The sequence below is a fragment of the Tenebrio molitor genome, chromosome 4 (genome assembly GCF_963966145.1).
Source record: "Tenebrio molitor chromosome 4, icTenMoli1.1, whole genome shotgun sequence".
Taxonomy (NCBI): Eukaryota; Metazoa; Arthropoda; class Insecta; order Coleoptera; family Tenebrionidae; genus Tenebrio; species Tenebrio molitor.
Genome location: NC_091049.1, coordinates 5,662,875 through 5,684,640, shown reverse-complemented (window position 1 = coordinate 5,684,640; position 21,766 = coordinate 5,662,875). Strand labels below are relative to the sequence as shown.

At 40.5% G+C, this 21,766-nt stretch overlaps 1 protein-coding gene across 3 annotated transcripts in view; it reads right to left on the bottom strand.

The window, feature by feature from the left end:
• Positions 1-21,766, bottom strand: part of Lim1 (LIM homeobox 1) — a 63,713-nt gene that overhangs the window by 39,085 nt on the left and 2,862 nt on the right. Inside the window, exons 1-2 of one of the 3 annotated variants that reach the window (XM_069044510.1) lie at positions 10,891-11,306; positions 4,873-5,068 (exon numbers count right to left, since the gene is read on the bottom strand). In XM_069044510.1, coding sequence (XP_068900611.1) covers positions 4,873-5,045 — 173 coding nt within the window. In that variant the 5' untranslated portion in view covers positions 5,046-5,068; positions 10,891-11,306. Of the gene's footprint in view, positions 1-4,872; positions 5,069-10,890; positions 11,307-21,766 lie in introns of those variants that run through there. The other 2 variants (XM_069044508.1, XM_069044509.1) reach the window with 2 other exon arrangements.

The window sequence follows — 21,766 nt, the reverse complement described above, 5'->3', positions numbered from 1 at the left end:
CTCGTCCAGAACTTGTAGAGTAACATTTTAATCAAGCGAATATTAAGTGCACTCCATCTGAGCTTGTCTTGATTCAAATCACCCAAGTTCGTTACACTTATTCCTTTGGTACTTTTAGTTTCGTCGGAAATGATCGAAATTTTCCGTTATCGAATGGAATTTAAAAAATGTGTCTAAGTAGCAACCGTTTAATAAGTTTTTTGTGCAACCGTACGCAAAACGAGCACTTCGCGGACCTAAAACAGTCCGCGAAATCCATATTCGCGGCCGTTAAAGAAATGTTGGCCGCGAAATTCTTTAACAGCCTTGAGATTGTCGCAAGCACTCTCGGCGACAATTTTTCTCTCGGTACGTTAAAGAATGATTTTGCGGCCTGGATATACAAATAACTATTGTGGGTTTGAAAAAAACGACACAAACAATTTCCAAATTCAAATGTTCACACTTGTCGAGAAAGACCCAAATGTGTCTTATTTATTGTTTTGTATTATCTTTCTTCTTCAACAAAAAGTCCAATCTCCCAACACGTTTAAAAAATTTTGTTCTGCGTGTCAGCAGTCAAGAACGGTAGATTTTATCACGACAACACCACTTTTTATGGCGTGATAGCAACATAATTGCTCCTAGTTTCACTAAATGTAAAAAATAATCATTCGAGTCGACTCGCATTGTTCGACAACACCGAGATAACACCAAAAAGACCACCACAACTCGCTGAACAAACCGTCACTTTGTGTTTCCCACAATCGAGACTCGACGGGATTAAAATCTGGACGGTCAGACGGGCGAAAAAATCTCACTTTTCACATCGCAGAGTGGAGCTCTGCCGAGCGGGCACCAAGAGCCGCTGTTATTCTTTCCGAGTTGACACAACAGCTGTAACGTTAACTGACACTTTAGAATGCCATTGTCGTCTCCTCTGGGTGGTCTCTTGTCAGTAGTACCTCCGCAAAGGGCACTTTGTGATTGTGAAAACTCAAATTTGCCGTCGGCGAGTCAGACCGAGCGATCGCGGGGGTTGCGGCGCTCGCGCGTGGATCGTTCCCACTTGTGCGGAAAAAAAATGTGGGTGTTTCGCGACTCCCTGTATATGCGAGCTGAGTCGTCGGGTCGGTCGGGGTTGAAACGGCATAAAAAGCCATCGGCACAGCGTGATCTTCGAGCAACGAAATATAAACGATTGGTCACGGCGGCCGGTGTGTCGGTGCTCGATTACGTTTTATTACGGGAACGGCTGCGTTTCTCCTGGTGCCGGTGCACGAGGCCGAAATTGCCTCGTTACGGCTCGGCCTTGTTAACTCGAAAACATGTTTGTTAAAGAATCCGATTTGAATATTGACCATTATTCCGCACATAATAATGGCTCGGCTCGAGAAACGCGCGGATCGGGTTGCCGGGACGTGGCGATTTCTCCTTTTTCTCTCTTTCCTCTTTTACGACCACGGAGGGAGACGGCGGACACGGGGTTGGTGCAACGATAATGTTACCGTCGTCGTAAAAAATATGGATGTGGGAAAAAGCGTGTGCGAATGGTTGGAGTGGAGGAGTGTCGGGGGGAAATGGAGGTGGAATCGAAGGGGACAGGGCCAAAACGTCCGAAAACACTCTTGGTGTGGGTGTACGAGGATGCTGGAACGAAACAATTTGAAAGAATTTTTCTTGTGGGGAAACGTGCAGAACGACCATCTACAACGCCGGATCTAAATCCCACTGAAATCGATTGGATTTGACAATTTGGGGTTAATCAAACGTACAATTTAAATCTGAACGTCTTTAGGGAAATTTAAAGGAAAAGTGAAGGTTTTTCATTTGCAAATGGCTGAAGTGGAAGAATGTAGGAGATGGAATCGAAGTGTGAAAAGGACGAAAACCCTTTTGGTGTGCGGGTAGGAGAACATGAGAAGGAAGGAAAAATGTTGGTGTGAAGAAACGGGCGCAACGACCACCGAGAATTCCAGATCCAAATCCTACTGAAATCAATCGGATTTGATAATTCTCTGTTAATCAAGTGTATAATTTAAATCTGAGCGTCTTTACTGAGATTTAATGTAAATGTGAAGGTTTCTCGTCGTGTGCGAATGCTTGAAGTGGAAGAATGTAGGAGATGGAATAGAAGTGAAGAGCGTGAAAACGTGGAAAAACACTTTTGGTGGGAGTGTACGAGAACGAAAGAACAAAATAATCGGAAAAAAATCATTTCTTGAGGAGAAAGTTGTGGAATGACCACCGAGAACACCAGATCTACGTCCCAGTGAACTTGCTTAGACGAGCAAAAACTCCAGACCTAAATCCTATCGAAATTTCTTGGATAGGATTAAACAGACGAGTGAGAGAATGACCTGTTGGTTTCTTTGTTGTTAATTAAGTATTAAGCTAATCTAGACGTTTTATTTGTGAAACAAAAGAGTGACTGTTTTTGTTTACAAAATAATTTTTGTCTTGAGATTTTTAACCAATGTACCTACATAATTGTGAAAGGATAAACATTTTTTATTAGAGTGATGCGATGATAGAAGCGTTGTTAGTACAATAATCAAAAGAGAAATTTGTCTTTTAAGAAATCAGACGTGGGACGACCAGCAAGAACTCCCGACCTAGATCCTATCGAAATTTCTTGGACGAGTTAGATATCGCGAAAATTAAACCACAGGTGAAGGTTTTTGATTGATCGTGGTGGTTCAATAGGAATTTAAAAAGAAGGTTGAATCTACTTGAAAAGATATTTGGTACAAGGACAGAAAACAAAATAATCAGAAAGAAATCTTTACGTCGAAAAAAATAGAAATTTGATCGACCGGCATGAATTCCAGACCTTAGTCCAACCGAAATTACTTGGATTTAGTAGTTTGACCCAAATTAAAAGTGGAACTTCTGGATTAGAAAATTATATTTGTTTAGTATTTTGACGAATATTCAACAAAAACTTTAAGGAGGCGGTTGACGATTTATTTCTGAAAACATTTTGTTAGAGCGAAACAATGATAAAAAGTTAAGAAAATAAATATAAAACGACCGACACGATCCCCAGACCTGAATCCCAGAGAAATTGTGTAGACTGAAATAATTTGACGAATGAGAATATAACCAGTTCATTTCTTTGTGATAAATGAAATATTTAAGGCAGTCTAGTCACCTTTCATGAAACTTAAACAAAAGTGAAGGTTTCGGTTTGCAAAATAATTAAATAATACCTGTGTTACCATTTTGGTCAACCACAGACACAATTGAATATTTTTAAAAATGTTTTTGCTGGAGTGGTACAACGATAGAATAGTAGAATAATCAGAAAGAGATATTTTTCGCGCAAAAAATCAGAAATCAGCCAGCAAGAATTCCAGATCTAAATCCCAACGAAACAAATTGGATAATTCTTTTATTATTTTATTGCATAATATTTGTTGTCGAATTTGGACAAATGCTCAGAAGAAAATTGTACATTCTTGACAAAGTTCTTGTTAGATGGAGAAGTAAAACGATAAAAAAGAAAATTTTGTTTTCCGAGAAATTAAAGATTCGAGGACCGCCAACAACTCCAGACCTGCGTCCCATCGAAATCGCTTGGACTCACCCGATCGAGGAGTCAGAGCGTATTTTCGACAATTTCGTGTAGTCAAAGGTGGCTGCGGTCGTTCCCTGAGGAGCCTTAACTACTAGGAGACAGTTGTCCACCCTGTATAAATCAATCGGTCACATATCCATACACACAACGACCTTGGGTACAAATTGCGCCACCGCAAACCCGCGGTCCTCACTGTAAAAAATCGTTCTCGGAGACCGAGCCGATCACAAGGCCAAATATGTCTATAAAACGTGGTCTGGGAGCGCCTTAAAGCGATTTTAAATCACCGATCTTTTGACAGATTGATGGTTTTATAGTTTTCGGTTATATGGGACCGGGAGATGCGTGTAGACGACGTGCGTACGGATTTATGACCGGGCAATGACGTCACACATCCATTACGACACTTAAATGGAGAGAATTGTGAAGAAGAAGAACAAGACCGTTTTTTTTTGACACCGGCAGTCGTTCCCCTAGATCCGGCTAGGTTCTCGACCTGGGTGGAGACAAAAAGTGTCAAAATGACTGTCAAATCTTTTTGGGATTATTAGTTGGTAAACCGAAACTGTCAAAAACACCTGGTTCTGATCGAACGGAGATGCAGGAATTGCTGGAAATTGTCACGAAGTAGTCAAAATTTTCAAGACAATTATCTACGTTCAAAAATTGTCAAATAGGTAGGTACGTTTCTTCATTTTATAAGACAATCTAGGATTGATAATTTGCACAAAGAACGAAGAAAAAATGAAGAAGATGGATAAATAGGAACTGAATTTTGTGAATATGAATTGACAGTCGAAAATTGTCAAATTTCTTTATCCGAATCCGTCTGTTGAAATCTTGACAAGTAAAAAGCAAACCAGTAAACAGAGAAAGTTGGCGAAAGAGCGAAAAGACAATATTTTCTGCAAATCGAGGTGCGCTTTCGAACAGCTGACACTTCTACCAACCCAAAAACTGTCAAATCTCTCAGAAGCGACTTCAGAAAGCAAAGCGCAAAAATAAATAAGTAGAAAAAATCGTGGAACACGTCCGTCCGCCGCGTCCGGTCGATTAATTCAAATCAAAACGGAACCGCGTCAGAGCGTGCGAAGTGTCAAATACGTTTCGCACTTGTTTTTCCACGCACACGCACCCGTTGATCGAATCGCACGTCAAAACACCAACCCGCCTTGATTAACAACGGACGTTATCTCGGCGATTTTTCAAAGCGGAGCGTTTTATCGAAGAAACGTCAACAACCTCGCTCCCAACGACAAACACAAAACACACACACACAACGCACGTCCCGCACGACGTCTCGTCCCGTTTACCTGAAGAAGTCGCTCCGGCAGAACAGTTTTGATTCCCTGGAAAAGCACTTGTCCGTCAGGGGGGCGTGACAGTCGAAGCAGCGGACGCAGTCCGCGTGCCACGTCCTTTCCAGGACGTTCAGCAGGAATTTGTCCAGGATTGGCTTGTCGCAGCCTGCGCAGGCTATCAACATACCGGCGGCTGGCTCGCACCGACCTGGAACAGAAATTCAACCAAATCAGCCATTTTCTTTCTGAGTCGGACCGAAGCGCACGACAAATTTTGAAAAAAGATTTTCGAGAAAGGCGGAATTTGGGATCGAAATAAGTGCGCGTTTTAGATCTAGATGAGAAAGAATGAGAAACAGACAAGATCGAGAGAAAATACTTGAAAAGTAAAGACAACGGCCAAAAAGAATGCCAGATCTGCATCCTAGTGAAATTACTTATAGAGAAGCAACTACAAATCTAAATCTATACTATAAAAAATACTAAAATACCAACACTGAAATCTATACAAATAGAAATATGTATGTATACCTATCTACTTTATTTAAGGAGAGTATTTTTGCATAGTTAGAAAATAGAAATAATAATCAAAAAAGAGAATCTGTTTGTGTAAAAAAATAGGCAACATAACGCCAGCTAGATCTCCAAATTTAAACCCCATTGAGATTACTTAGATTTGACTGAATCTAGGAGTTAGAAACCCAGCTCGTATTAAGTCCTGTGGTTCAAAATATTTTTGCTAGAATTATGGAATGGCATAAGCGTGAATAAGGAGAAAGAGCAATTTGTTCTGTTGTTACATTGTTAAGTGGATTTGACCAGCAAGATCCAGACCTGAACCTGGGCGAAATTACTTGGAGGGAATAAATTGGACGAGTTAAAGAACTGAGTGGTCATCTGGTTGTTTCGAAAGTGGAAATCTTTTATGAAACGTGAACTAAGTGATCGGAAAATAATTTTTTACCTACCGTTTTGGCGAAAGCCTGACAAGAGTAATGACAATAGCACCATGATGAAACAACCAAAAAAATGTTTTGTCTTGTACGAATTATAATATCCGCGGAAGGAGCAGAAGGAACTCCAGATCTAAATCCTAGTGAAATTGCTTAGTGGCAACAGTTAGATAATTATAAGCACTTTGTCGTGACATGGTAGTCAAAAATGAAAATTTTTTACTGCAAAATATGTAGATTTTGTACTTTGATGGTGATATTAAAAACAAAATAGAATTGAATTCATACGAAAATAAAATGTTTGTTATGTGGACATTTTTGGATTTTTTTTAAATAGTGATACTAAAATAATTAGCGAGAACAGATTGTTTTGTGAATAAGTAGCGGCCAGCAAGAACTCCAGACCTAAACCCTAGCGAAATGACTTGGATTTGATTCAGCCGACGTGTTATAGAATCTGGTGCTCACTTGTTTATTATCAGTTAAATATTTAAGCTAAATGTGGTCACACGTTGTACGAAACGTAAATCAAACGTGGAGGTTTTTTATTGCAAAATAATCTTCGTTTTACTATTTTGGCAAAAGAAAGTGTAAAATTAAAAAGATAAGTATTTTTATTGTAGCGAAACGCTTGTGGACAAGCAGGATAATCAAAATGACAGTTTTGGAAGAGATTACATGCGGAAGGACCACCAAGATGTCCAGATCTAAATCATAGCAAAATTACTTGAATTTGATCAAATTGACGGGTCAAAGAATGTTGATCTTTTGTCTGTTGCTAGTAAATATTTAATTTAAATCTAGTGTCTCTGAGGATCTTCCTCTTTTCTTTTTGTTATTGGACTGACAGTTATTGTTTGATAACAAACTGTACGAAGGTGTGTTATTTACGAAGATATTCTCGCAAGATTTGTAAAATGGAAGGAAAGTAAAAGAATTACAAAGAAAAATTTACCTTGCAATAGGTAAATTAGTTTGAAATCGCCAGTACGATATCCAGATATAAGCCTTAGTGAAATAACTTAGATTTAGTGCAATGAAGGAACAAAAAAAAATCTACTGATCTTAATCAACCCAAATCTACTATCTTACGTCAAACTATACCAAGACTAATTGTTTTTTTATCAAAACATATTTTTTGTTTCAATATTTACGAATACCTACTAAAGAAGGTTTCCTACGTAGAAAAATATTTTCATAATATTTATGTACCGAGTGGTAGAAATCAAATTTCGTGTTGTAATAAATCAAATACGAAATAAATGCCCAGCACGATTTCCAGACCTAAGTCTACGAGAAATTGCTTGGACACTTAATCAAATAAGCCCAGATCGCCTGCTCTTTTTTGCTATTCGATTGTTATGCTAATCAAGTAACAATTTTTTATAAAATTATAAAACGAGCGAAGATTTTTTTTTTCGCGAAAAATTCTTGTTTTGTGATTTTGACAAATGGTATAAACACTCTTTAAATGTTTGGTTTGGTTGAAAGGTAAAATAATCAGAAAGAGTCATAAATAGAAGCATAAAGATCGTCGAGAACTCCAGATCTAAGTCCTATCGAATTTATCTGGACTTAACTAATTCTAAATTGTCAAAATAACGACAGCATGTCTGGAAATTTGTGGTAAAGGAAGCAATTTCAAACTAGACACCTTTCAAATCATAAACAATTTATTGCAAATGAATATATTTTATGCAACACAAGCCAAATTGTAACAAATTTTTTCCATAATTACGTATGTATTTAGTTCTTTACTTGTATTGAAAAACAGCTCACATTTCTAATTAGTTCAAAATAGTGATAATGTTATCTTATAATACCTAGTAATAATAATAATAAATAATAACAATAACATAGATACGAACGACTAGTTGGAGCGTAGATTTTAATCGGGTGAAGATAAATATTAAAAAAGGGTAAGTCACATAATTTTCGTGCTGTTATCAAGAAATATATGAACCACGATTATTAAACGTCACAGTCGATAAATTTAGTAATTTTTTACATCCACCCCTAATTTGTGGACTCGTATATAAGTCGTGTCAAGGTAATAAACTACACAAAACTCGTGTGGGTCATGGTACCGACCCGTCAATAATAATAATAATAAATTCTCGACGCGGCTGACAATTTCCAAAAAAAAAAACCACCACCGTCTGATTAATTCCTAATAAGATTTTAATTGCGAATAATCATTATGCAAGAACTAAACACCTGTATTTTAATACGACCTGTCATTAAAAACAAACCAAACATTTTTTTACATACATCTTCATTTTTACCCAGGTACATATTTTACTGATGATAATGGTAGTAATTATGGTAATCCGCCTTGTTAGTAAAATGAAAAATAATTGCTTCAGTTATTTCAAATGAATTAATTTACTGGACTGTTGTCGTGTCAAGCGTCAACCCCTTAAACCAAATTTTCCAAAAATCAAACAAATATTCTATTGTTTTGCGTGATCCAACAAGTGCCCTAAATGCCAATTCATTTGTTATTCAGAAGTTAATAACTTAACTAGCCGACTAGATCTAAAAGAATATAATTTAGCATTTTTCAAAAAATTCTAAAATTTTTTTGACACTAAATACAGAATTATTAAGATATTAATTGTAATTTGACAACGTAATACAAAAATCTGGGTTTTTTGATATTTGTCGATTACCAAAATTGTCAAAATTCTTTTTTTAAATTCACTGTTATTGTTCCATCACTCAAAACTATATTACATACTTATTATTATTACTTTCTTTGGTCTTTTCTGATTGATTTTAACGTGTCAACTCAGATTTTGCCAATAAAAAATTGTTATTAGTCATGTGTCAAACTGTAAAATTTTCGAAAAATGTGTCTGTCCCCACACCTGTGCGTCTCATCTGACATTCACCTCGCGACCACACCCCACACCGCATTTCGAAAACCCTCCACCGCCACCGTTTCCCATTTTGGGCCACTCTGTATACGCATCTTCTTCGCCTTCTCCGTGTGCGATCCGCAACTTTCGTGCGATATTTTCTCGACAAATCAAGCGTGGCCGCGGTTGTGGCTTTCTAGATGCAACGAACGCAACCTGGAAATACCGATCGAAGGTGGCCGGGACACGGAACGTCAAACAATCGACGATTGATGATGAATATGTGTGTGTGTGTGTAGCGTTATAGCTGTGTAGCGGAAATAATGCAACGGGGGATAGGTGGAATGTGATTTTTTCCTCACGAGAAGAGAAGAACGAAGAGAAGAAAGAGAAAAATGAAGAAACGCACAGGTGCGAGTCGTACCCGTAATTAATTTAAACATTGACACGAAACGAATTAGTGGGTACGTGTGGTGTTTGCGTCGAGTATTTTTTCGTAGTTAATTGAGTGTTATTACCAGATCGACCGGAAGCGATTCCGGGCAAAACATGTGTCCGGAGTTGTTTTTTGCGATTCCGGCGATAAATCAGAGATGAGTGTGTGGCTCTCTCAAATTTGAAAATTTTCAAACACGTTCAAATTCCAAAAATAGTCATATTTTATTATTTTTGTTGAGACTGATTAAAAATTTTTTACTTCTTTCTTGATAGTAAAGAGTACGTTAGAATAAACTTAAGAAATTATTGCAAGTAAGCTACGTATTTACCTGAATACGTCAAATCAGATAGTACCGGGCTTGTTTAAATTTTGACGCAAAAACTATAGTTGCGGTAACCGTCGGACATCTTTGTTTACACTGTACTGTCGACAACTAGAGACACATGTTGTGGTACTAACCGCTACGTTACCGGATCTTGCCGTGCTCGATAATTACGATGTAAATTGTCATCCGAAAGGGCTTCAACTCGGAATTTCACTTTTTCGCGATTTTCCCGGCTCAGAATCGTCTCTGCGATGGTAAGTTATGTCGCCTTTGTAGTGGTCGAAGCTGCGAACCTGATTCTGAAAGAACGGATCGAATCTGTCCGGCGGATCGCGAGTTACGGCGCGCGGTACCGTACGGTACTACCGAAACGAATCGCGAATTTGGCGTCGATCGGCGGATGCTTCTCGTCTCAGAGCCGTCGCGACTTTCCAGTAAAAATTTCCGGTGCGACACGACGGGCGCCATTTACGACGTAAAAATAGTTGACGTTTCGTGTGATGGCAACAAACATCTTCAACGATTTTTATAATGATGTTATGAAAGCTATAAATTTACATGGAAATGCCGTGTTGAGACTCGAACAGCTTGCCATGTGATGTTTTATTCAAATTAGACGTGCGTTGTGTGTATGTTACAAAAGAATTAATAAGTTATGTATTCAGGTTAGATGTGGAAGAGTGTGGGTTAGGATTGATTCGACAGAAAAGTACCCTTTTTACGGTGAAAATCGTGCACACGAGGCACACGGTTCGAAAATTAAAAAGTCGACAGTAAAAGTGTTATCGGCGGCGATTAATTCCGTGGCCGCCTTTCGACGGCCGTAAATTTTTTATATGTGAGTACCGCGATAAGGTACCGATCGAGTGGACCAAGATAAAGACGAGGTCTCGCGGCGGTATTGACACCGATCGAAGCGTCCGGAAAAAATCGCGGTAGTACCCGAATCGGATTTTTCACGACCTACGATTCGTCACACTTTTAACTTTGGGATTAGTCAAGCGATCAAGGAGGCGACGGTCGAGGGATTCTGAGGACGCCGTCGCCCGTCTGTCGAAACGTCGGTACTGCGTTTTCCGCACGAGAAAGCGCGGCACAGTCCGTCGGACGACGAATTTGGGGGAAAAAAGTGCTCGCTCCAACACTGCAACCGGGAAAAAAACCGGCGTTAAATCGCCGCAATGGTACTGCGTTCACCGCAAAAACGACGAAAAAATCTTGTTCCGGTCAAGTCGGCTGTGACAAATATTTAAGCGACAATTAGACAAAAGAACGACGGAAAAAATGGCTTCAGTTATTGATCGGTTCGAGACGGAGATGATTCTATTAGGAGAAAAAATGTGAAAAAGAGATCGGTGCGGAACGAGAGGTCCGCATCGCGCTACTACTAGGAACTAGCAGTACTAGGAATGTCTTCTTCACCAGTGGTGGAGCGAAGACCTCCGCACTGACCTATATTGTGGGCTGAGTGTTGTATGTAGGTGGAATTGGGCCCGATGGGCACATGGGCCAGGCCGGCCCTCAGCGTAAGGGCGCCGACAGAGGTGCAAGCGGGCCCTCCTTCGAGGTAGGCCGCCAGATTGACTTGTTGAATTCCCACAAACACACACTGCAAAAACACACCGATCCGTAGCCGTACCAGTCCACTAGTACCCCAGACGCGTCGCACTATCTACGATGAGTACCGAGAAAGCAAAACAAAAAAAAAGTTGAAATCCCTTAAAAACCGAAGGACGAGGGACATGCGATGCGACCTCACCGATACGAAACAACCGACTGACGTCCTATTCTCGACTGTCAGCATCCCTCCTATCCATCGATCCGTCCCCCCTCCACGTCGGCGACCAATCGCGCGCCGCCGCACCGCCCACCGCCCGGCCACGCCCCTCGCAGGTAGCCATCAGTTCGCGATCTTATCGCGGAGAGTGGACGAGGGGCCTTATGTCGACGTTCACAAGAACCACCGGGTTTTTCTCTTCTTCTTGCGCTACTGTTTTGCATCTTTTCATATTAGTTTCACCTCGAGGTGATGTGTAAAACGAAATGCGTTCGGTGCGGTTGTAAATCGTGTTTATGACTACTGGAGAGTATGGGAATTTGCTTTTTTCTCCGGGACCCGTGGCCGCTAACGATTTTTTTCGACGGCCCAATCGCAACCCGATCACTCCCCCCGAACCCCAAAATATATTCACAAGTACCACCGAGACCCACCCCAAGACGTTCCCAAATCGCACCACGAGACGACTCTCTGGTACCCAAAGCCGAACCCGAAATCGCCTTTCGAAAATCTCGACTCAATCGAGAGATACCAGCTTGACAGGCGAACGGTACCACCTCGAATTCGCGCGTCGCGTCTGAAACGGGGTGGCGACCGCAGAAGACCTGCTCTGCGGTCACTCTTTTTTCCAATTTTGTCACGTTCGACCCCCAGGGTCGACGTCGACGGTACCCGACGCAAAAAAGCGACCAATTTGTCGGTTCGATTTTATTATTTGCGCCCGCAAGAGATGAAAGAAGAAGGAAACGCTGTTCATACATCGTTTCGGATTAATTTTTATTTATATTGGCTGTAACTAAAGCACCGTGACGGTTTCGTGTAAACGTAATCAACGATTTTTTCCGATTTCTTTCAGCCAAGCGACGAAATGAAAATTTCTTATTAGCGTCTTCGTTGAACTTGCAAAACACGACCAGAAACGCGAGCGGATTTGTGCGGAGTTTAACGATTATCGAGTTTTTGGGCGAGGATCGCGATAGGTGGTACCTTCAAAATCGCACCGTCACATCAAAATATTATCTTCGGATTTTTTCACGCCAAAAAACGGCGGACTTTTGTGATAGATGACGAAACATGGGCGCAGGTACGGCGCGGTACTACCGAAACTCGAACCCCACAAGATCCTACCTGCCGCACTTATTAGCCAACAACACTCAAGAGGTTATCACGATTTTGATTTTATTTAAATTGTTTCAAGTACACACTTAATTAAATTAAATCAAATCAAATTAATTGAACACCTGGTGTACGATGCCAACTCAATCTATAAAACACGGTGTGCCGTTACGGACTGCAATAAATCTCAAGATGTTGGCCTCTGATCCAGTACAATACTTTTAATTATCGCTCTTTGAAGTCGGTACTAATTACCGCGTCATTTGCCGCTAATTTGTCGAATGGTACTCGAAAAGCGCCATTTTTTATGCAGTCTGTCGCAATAACACTCCCGATTGGATTCTGCGACAAAAGCGGATTTTTTGTGCCTTTTCGAGTGACCGCAGCTGTCGGTACCTGGCGGTACTACCTCGACCGGCGCCCAATCAGTCGCGGATTTGTCGGCGTCGTGACGCGTGATCTCGCCGTCCCGAGACGAGCAGAATTCGGCGCGTGTCGCCGCCTTTAGGGGTTGAAATTCGAACGCCGCCCGCCCCCGATATTATCGTTTAATTAGCATAAACGTGGCATCGAAATCAGCGTCGCCGCCGCCCCTCGGCCCAGTTTAAATAAACGTATAAAGGAGCGTACGCACCGATTCGTCGCGCGTGTGTGTGTGCGCCTCCGATTATGACGTCACGATTTTTCCGAAGGGGTGAAAAAGCTATTAATTCGGTTTACAATGGACGGTATCGGGATCGCACAAGGGGTCCCGTCTCTGGAGGATACTAAGCCGGAGAATTCCCCAGTGCGGAGCTATTCAAGAAGAGAGTGTCCCCGATGCTGCACAGACACACACGCACGAGAGGTTCCCGAGGGACGCCGAACGCGCTGTCCTCTGCGACACGACCCGGACGGGTGAATTACGGTGCGGTGATTCTTATTAAACGCGTCGGAAGCTTCGGATTTGTTTGGCGTTGGGGTCGGGGCGGCCGCGGTACCACCTCGGTATACCACCGATTTTGGGTGCGCTGCGGTCGAGATCTGATTTTGATTTTTTCCCCGATCGGTACTACCCGTACGGTCGTGGTAATTAAATTAATGATTCGTCCGGCGATGGGAAAAAATCGTCGGGTCCGCGTTTAACATATAAATAACGAAGGAAATATTTCATAAAAAACGAAATTAATGGTCTCTCCTCGTCCCGAGACACAAAAAAGCGCCGCCAGCCATAAAACTACCTGTAATCGAAAAGAAAAGCAAAATCACCTTTCTAATTACCATACTAATTAAGCCGACTCGAAACCCCATAAACTCCCATCGTATGCCCGACCAAAACATTTTGACTACCGCTTCACGGTCGTACCGCCGGGTCAGACTGTGACCGGTACTTCACGAACCGACCGGCAACCGTCACATGCTAGCGCCTCCGTCGGACGGTTTGCGGTTCGATCGTCATTTCTCAACTGTCCACGGGCCCATGATGTATTACCCTCGACGGTGGAGTTTTTGCCGACCCTCCTTATCCTCGCCTTCGCCGAAAAACCATCTTGCATTTTAATGATACATGACAAATCCGTAATGAGCGGCTGCGTGCCGCACGGAGAGCGTCGCGGTACCACTAAACGACCGCGAAATCGCTTGGTTCCAGGAGAGTACCGACGATTTGGGAATTTCTCGTACGGACCAAGCGGTACTAACGAGGAAACACCCAACAATCTACAACTCCTCCAAACCCACAACTCCCCGTTTCAACGGCAGTACCGCCGATTTGGAACTAGGTACAAACAAGAAATCGCTACAAGTGTCTTTTACTTTCCCCATTAACGCCGAAAACTTCAAAATTTTGTTCCAGCTCCAAACGATACAAAATTGGTACTTTTGAGTACCAAAATCGCGTAGGACGATGGAAGTAGATGTGTTTGAGGCACATCAAACACCTTCTCTGTTAGAATCTGGCGGATTTTCTACGTTGCGTCCAAAACCAAAATCTCGTTGAAGTTGAGTACTGGCGAGTACTACCACAATTGCAAGTCTTCCGAGAGATTGTGGTCCCAAACGAAAGAACACAAACGGTGTGATGCAAATTCTGTCGAATTTTCGCGATCGCAGCGAAGATGGGAGTAGCTCAGGTCGCGGTACCGTCGAGTACCACCCCGACATCGCCTTTTCCGCGTTTTTCCGGCGCTCGTCTCGCCTCATCCGTTTGCGAAATCTCAATCTAGAACACTCCTCCGAGAATGAATGGTCCATTTAAACATCCCGTCTTCGTAATTAACACGCAATTAGCCGAAATCAAGGCTGCTGTCTGTACGCATGTGTGCGGCGGACCGCCTCCACTCCTCCCGGTCCTGGCTGTGATCCCGTGCCCACCATCCATCTGGACGACTGCACACATGTTCGCCGTGTACACATCAATCTGGGAGGAATTATGGCAAAACGGATTCCTCACGACGTCTCCGCCGAAACAAAACAAACACGCGTCGGCAGCGAGACGTCCCGGTACTCCATCCCGGGATGGCATAAATCACGTGATCGGGACGCTTTAGCTGCCCGAACGGAGTGTCGACAGAGGAACCCAGCAGGAGTACATGGCTCACCGCTGCGAACATCTCGGTCGGCTCTGTGATTTCCCTCCGTGGATCGGGGACGTTATGGATTTCTGATGACGGTCATTTGTTTTGTTCGACGGGTGTCACGTGGTGGCTAGGTGAGTTCAAGGACGCGGCCCGTACGAACGTCATGGCACGATCGATGATTTTTGTCGACGACCAAGTGGTACTTCAAAGAAAGTAGTACCGTAATGGAGAAATCCGAATCTGAAGTACAACCACACATACAAGTACGACCGAAGACTTTTCGAAGGTGCAACACTGTAGACGACCAAGTGGTACTTCAAAGAAAGCAGTACTGTAATGGAGCAAATTTTGCGAAAGATAGGCGAAAAGAAAACCCCTTTCTTCTTTCACACCTTTCTTCGTTCTATTTTTATTTTATATTTTATTCTTTCTTGGTTTTCTAATTCTTCCTCTAGACTTTTTCAAAGTTGATCTTTCTTCTCTTTTCATCATTTGGTACTAGGACCAAAAATGGTCGTTTTATAGAGATATTTTTAATTAAGGACTAATTAGTGATTTCTAATTAGCCTTTCTGTCTAATTCAAATTTATTTTAAACACCATCCAAATCGACCCGACACGTCTGTACTAAATTTCTCGTAATAATTCAATTCAATCAGTCCAATTAGTATAAAAACTTGAGAGGGCATCATCACTACATCACTTTTATGTACTAATTAATTTCCGAATTAATTAGTATCACAAAGCCGCACTACTTGTAAATTCCCTCGACAAATTACGGTTTTACATCGAGCAGAAACGTCAGTCCGATCAATCAGCGAAATTTATTCCCGCACCGGCGGAAACTTATCAATTAAAACTAATTAGTCGTAATTGCATTAGAGTCGTAATTTAACGTAATTAGTATGCGAGTATTAGTGCGTGAGTCGACTTTTCTTCGGTCGAGCCGCCGCCAGATCTTCAGCAACGTCTCGGGCGAGTCGGAGAGACTTCAAGCCGCCCCCGTCCGCCGCCTCCGGTTTGTCGCAGTCGTCAGCAAGTCAGAGGATAATTTTTATTCATAATGAGCGGTCCACCCCCTAATCCGTCCCGAATGGGACCGGGAAAAAACCCATCCGGCCGAACGCTTCCACAAAACGAATATCCCGTCGAGGGGTTGCGAGCATGGGGTGGGCACTCGATCGAGAAATAGAGTTTAGGAGAATTAGCGGTCGGATAAGCGTGGGGTGGTGGCGCACACGCACGCAAAATCGCATATTTATAAAGCAGATGAGGGAAGAATCGTTCGTATCGAGTTGGCTAAACAAACAAGCACCGCGAGCAATCCGAGATGATGATGTCTGCGAGAGAGAGAATTAGGAAATGTCAATCGGAGAGCGATCACTGCCGGTGTAGGCGATGGGTTTTTAACGTCGCTGCTAACTGATTTATGGGTTAGGAAAAATTCGGGTTCGCGCTGGGATAACAAACCGAAGAGATCGAAGTTGGGGTCGTTTCGGCGAAACTGAAAGAGACGAGGCCGCGGTGGGCGTTGTTTGTTTGGTTGTTGCGAAATTTTTCCCCGGCGACCTATTTTAGTTGTTTCTTTCGGCGAAACGACCGCCAAGATCTTCAGATTTTGATCCAATCGAAAACGTTTGGCACCACAAACAAAACACCAAACAATCGAGTTTCGTCACTTCCTGGATCAGATGCGAGTATTTTGGCAGTCTTTGGCCCCCGATGTTCCAGATTTTAGTCCCACAGAAAATGTTTGGGGCGTACAAGTTAAAACTTGCAGTGTTACTAGTTTTAGTGGGTGAAAAGGTAAGAAAATACCAAAAAATGAGAATTGCAAAGTCAAGAAACCGATCTGAAGACTCTCGGGGAAAAACATGTTTAAAAATAATTTTAAAGAATATGGAATTCTGTTGGTGTGAACTGGCGGCCTAAATTGCAGATTTTAATACCATTGAAAATGTTTGGGACCACCATGATACAGAATGTAGAGATTTCTACTGCAGATTTTACCCTCATTGAAGCTATATGGGTGGAGTGTAAATTTGTTCTTAAACGATGTATTGCTAAATTATATCTACTAAAACTTCTGTTAGTGAAAATACCCAGGAGATTCCAGATTCCACCCCTAGAGAAAACGCTTGGGATCATGATGCAATCAAATCACAGTCATGATTTTTATTGAATGAAACGTGTAGAGAGCTGTTTTTTTTTAATAATTTGATTTTGTTGTAAGAAATCGCCCCCAAAATTCCAGATTTTAATTCCAAAGAAAACATTTGGAGTCACATTTTAAAAAATAGTCAAAATGCAGGAATTTCTCAAAAATTATGCAACAAAATATTCGCCACGATTACGGATTTTAGTCCCGCAATTTTGTTTGTTGTCAGTTTTAAATTTAGTTTGATTTAAACATTGCTGCAGTCACAACAGTTATTTTACATAAATGCGTTAGCGTTACATAATGTGGACATTACAAAACACACCTTTTAGATACCGCACGCGAAGATATAATTAGAAAATTAAAAAAAAGTAAAAGTAAAAAAAAACAAAACGCAATTTATTCCAGCTTATTAAAACTGCTTTGTAAACAAACATTCACCAAACAAATAAGAACACCTCAACTACTCTTTCTGTTAAATATTCTTTGTTTTGTTGATTTTGTTTTTTTTTTAGCTATATGTATTTTATTTCCCCACAAGATATTTATTCCGATATTTTTTCACGTCCAATTATGTATTTCCCCTGTTTCCTTTTGCATTCTTTGCAATTTTAGTCACAATTTTAATAAACAGAACACAGAAGAGAAAACTTCTGTTTAAATATGCATTAGATTCTGAAACAATACATAATTTTTTACATTATTGCTAAATTTAAGCATGTGCGACATTTCTATAGAAATAAACTCTGGAACGAGAAATAAAGATCTACATCTGTTTCTATATTTTGTACCAAGAATTTTTAAGCCAGTTCTGTTTTCAGAAAGTCTGAAATAGGAGTGTTTATTTATTAAGATCATTCATTTGAGACTGAAAAGTTATTTTTGGGCAAGTCCTGTCTTTCTTAGATGAAACCTTCTAGATTCTAGGTGACCAAGAGGTTTCCAGAATCACGTAAAAACTTTTAGATCAAGATCAAGAGTCAAGTGAACTAACCAAATTCATTTGAAATAGTCACTCATTAGATCATGTTTTCTTAGATGAGTCACACTTAACCAAAAGAACTCGTCTTGAAACAACCCAAATTGTCCACACAAAGGATTTTTTAATTCACTTAAAATTCACACTTCTAGGCAGTTTAATTTTTTTCTGAAGAACGACGAAACGTAGCATTTCAGCAGAATCTAGATGAACGAATTGAACAAATTCTGTCTAGAATTGTGTTTTTTTAAAACAATTCCTACAGCAATTTAACAAACACAGACCTAAGTCTATTTTAAAGAAATTCTAGATCTTAAGTTTGAATAAAGGTTTTCAAAACATTTCTCACTCATCTAGACGTACCGTTCCTAAATACATTCTATTCTAGATTAACCGGCATTGTTTTGTGTAAACTTATTTAAATAGATTTTGTTTCCTAGATGTACCTAGATGAGTTTGTTCGTTGTACAGATGAACTGTGCATAGATGAGTGACGTCTATTTATCACCTGTTTCAGGTAAAGTTGCAATTTTGAATCCATCACCGAATTAAAACGAAAAATTGCATTCTAGGCAAACAAAACGAGCCAGTGGCGTCCGTCGTACCTTGTCGATTTTGCTATATAGCAAAAAACATTTTCTCTCGAGTTTCGCCGACCATGACCGGGCCTCGCACCCCCTCTAACCCAGACAAAACACCCCCCAGTGGCGTACGTGCAGATACGCCACCTCGGATCGTCAGTTATGCCATCGGTTCCATTACCATGACTCTATTTCACGCATATTCCCGAGCTCGTTCAAACGAGATTACAAACGATATAATTTTTATTGACTGCATCGAAACGATTGAAATTGAAGCAAATACGTCACACCGTACCACACATACGCTCGGCACCGGCCCCGGCCCGTTCGGCGTCGGTCGGGCGTCGTCGGCACCGTTTTTCTCTTATTTTCCGCCGCCTCGGTCGCCGGGCCGAAATCCGTTCCTCGCCCCCGGGAAACCAACCAAAACATAATCACGTCGAGGAATTGTGTTTTGATTTGGCAATTTGCTCGCGGATCGACGGCCGGAAATGCCGCGGAGCGGGCGGCGGCGGTCGCGGCGGGGGTGTCGGCGAGAACGCGCGTCGACACCCCTGACGTGTGTTTTGGCAGGCGACAAATTGGCGGCGATTTTTCAGAGATAATTAGGTGGAGAGTCGGCGATGCGTTGCACGTTACGTCACATCAAAAACGCGCCGGCCGACCTATTTCCGCTGACGGATGGGTGGCGGTGGCGGCGAGGGGCAGGGAAAAAATCATCCCCAAACGAGAGCGGCACGAATTATGATGCTCTGTTTGGTCGGGGCCGTGATGCACTTGTAACAAGTTGTCGTGTTTATCTTTCGCCAATGTTTGCTAAAACTTCACTTCAAAAATTTTACTCGCAAGATTTTTTTTCTGGTATCAGAGTTATTGGATCGCCTGATCATCAAAGTCCGTCCAAGTAGAATAAAAAATGGTCGTGCAGTAGCAAATGGCCTCTAATTTGTCTGCAGTAATATTTAAGAGTAGTTTCTATCAAAGTAATAATCATAAAACTTCTAAAAATGTCTGAGAACCTGCAAAAAACTTTCAGGTCATTTTCATTTGGAGGGTGTGACAAATTGAATTATACTAGGAAAATGAGGAATCTTTATTCGTACTTCATTATCTACAAACTTCTATCCACCGGACTCTTATAATAAAACACCCTTTATTTTTTTTTTTAAATTCAGTTTCGATGAGTTTAAACCGTCTCGTTGTCAGATTTTATTCAATTATAAATACCTATCTAAGGTATCGGGTGTTGATTTAAATGTATCCTCAAAGCTGGCGTTGAAGAGTCGATTGTGAACGCACCACTCGTCCGTCTGGAGAGTAAAAACACAAACAACGCAAAAAGTGAGGTTAGATTTATTCACCTGATCCGTGATGCGTAATCCATGGTGCGTTCACAATCGACTTTTCAACAGTTACTGTGATGAGAAATTTTAAATGAACCCCCGATACAATTAGTCATAGAATATGGTGAAAACAAGGTGATCGCAGAATTACATCGGCGATTGTCATTTTACCAAAAGAATCATTCTTGTGCTCGATTAAAAATTTTTCTTCAACTTGTTTTGTGTTTTTTATAATCCATAGATATATTTAATACATTTTCCTTTTAATATCTACTTTCTCTAGATCTTCCTTTATTTATACCTTTATCCTTGTGATGCTTTTATTTCCATTTTCATTTATCCTTTTGACAATCTTTTCCCACATCTTTCTATTCGTGGTTTTATGTTTTCTAAATGTTTACTATTTTTCTCTCATTTTTTTGTTGACTTGTTTTTTGGAGTCTTGTATTTATATTTTTATGTCCAAATTCCAAATTATTCTTGTTTTTTTTTCTCAGCCCCCCTTTCCTTCCTTCTCTTTTTTAATATTTAACGATAAAAAATCGTTTGTCTATTTTGCCTTTTTGCCTTTTTTATCTCTTTTTGATGCTTTTTTAATTCGATTTATAATTTTCTGTAGAGTTTTCTGTTTTCATGTTTAAATCTACAAGAAGTCTTCTATTAATCTATTACCTCTCATCCCTTATTTATACCATTTTTTGGTTTCAATGCTTATTTATTAATGGTAAAAAAATCATCCGTCCTCTTCTACGTCTTCTATCTTTTTGTTGTTTTATTCTTTCTTTTTATTTTGCTGTTCAGTTCTTCATCTGTTTTCTTCTTTTCAAAAATCAAGTACATACTTATTATTTTCTTTTTCCTCATCTGTCATTTCCTCCTGTTTGTTTTATTTTTGTCCACTATGTTCTTCTTTTTTAAGTTTTTTATGTTCTTCTGTAACAATTTTTTTAGACCTCCTACATTTTTTTTTTACAAACTTAATGTAAACACCGTTCATGTTGTTTTGGCATAATGGAGGCCATGATTTATTTTTCAACGTTGGATAACGTTGATTTCCGTCACTAAAGTGCCTGACAGACGGACCTATCAAAATGAACATAACATGCTGCTGAATTTCCCGCGATGTCTGAGTATTCTTCTATTGCAAACTAGTAAAACTGACAACAATGCACTAGACATTGACGCTATTTATAACCTCAAACTTAGAAAAACATAACCTAATTCAACGGACAGCTTTACTACCAAATTAGGTAAATGCAAACAACGTGAATGCATTTTATTCTCTTTTCCGTCGCCTCCCATGTCTTCCTTTTTTGTTTATGAATATTTAGTTAACAGTAAAAAAAATCGTCCATCTTTTCTGTGTCTCTTCACTGGTCATTCATATCCTTTTATTATTTTATTCCTTTCTGTGATTTTTTTCAAGTAGGTATTCTTTTTTTATCCTATTTTTCATTTGCTCTTGAATTCTTTTATATTATTTTCAATTATCATTTTTACACTTTTCCGTGTTTTATTTATGTTTTTTTTAAGCCTTCCGTTCTTTCGTAACACTTCAATCGATCCTTCAGCTGACACATTGCTGTAATTTTTTTTAAGTCTACCTCATTATTTTATTGTAAGATTTATTTTTCCTTTTTCTTCAAACTATTAATAAATTTGATTTTGATTCGCTCTTCAATATTTTCTTTTTATTCATATATACCTATCGAGCAATCAAATTAATTTGTAATCGAGTCATCCATGAATTTGAATCCGTATGTCTTTTGAGATTGATATGTCGAGATCTAACCTGTTCGCGCTGTGATTATTGGAGC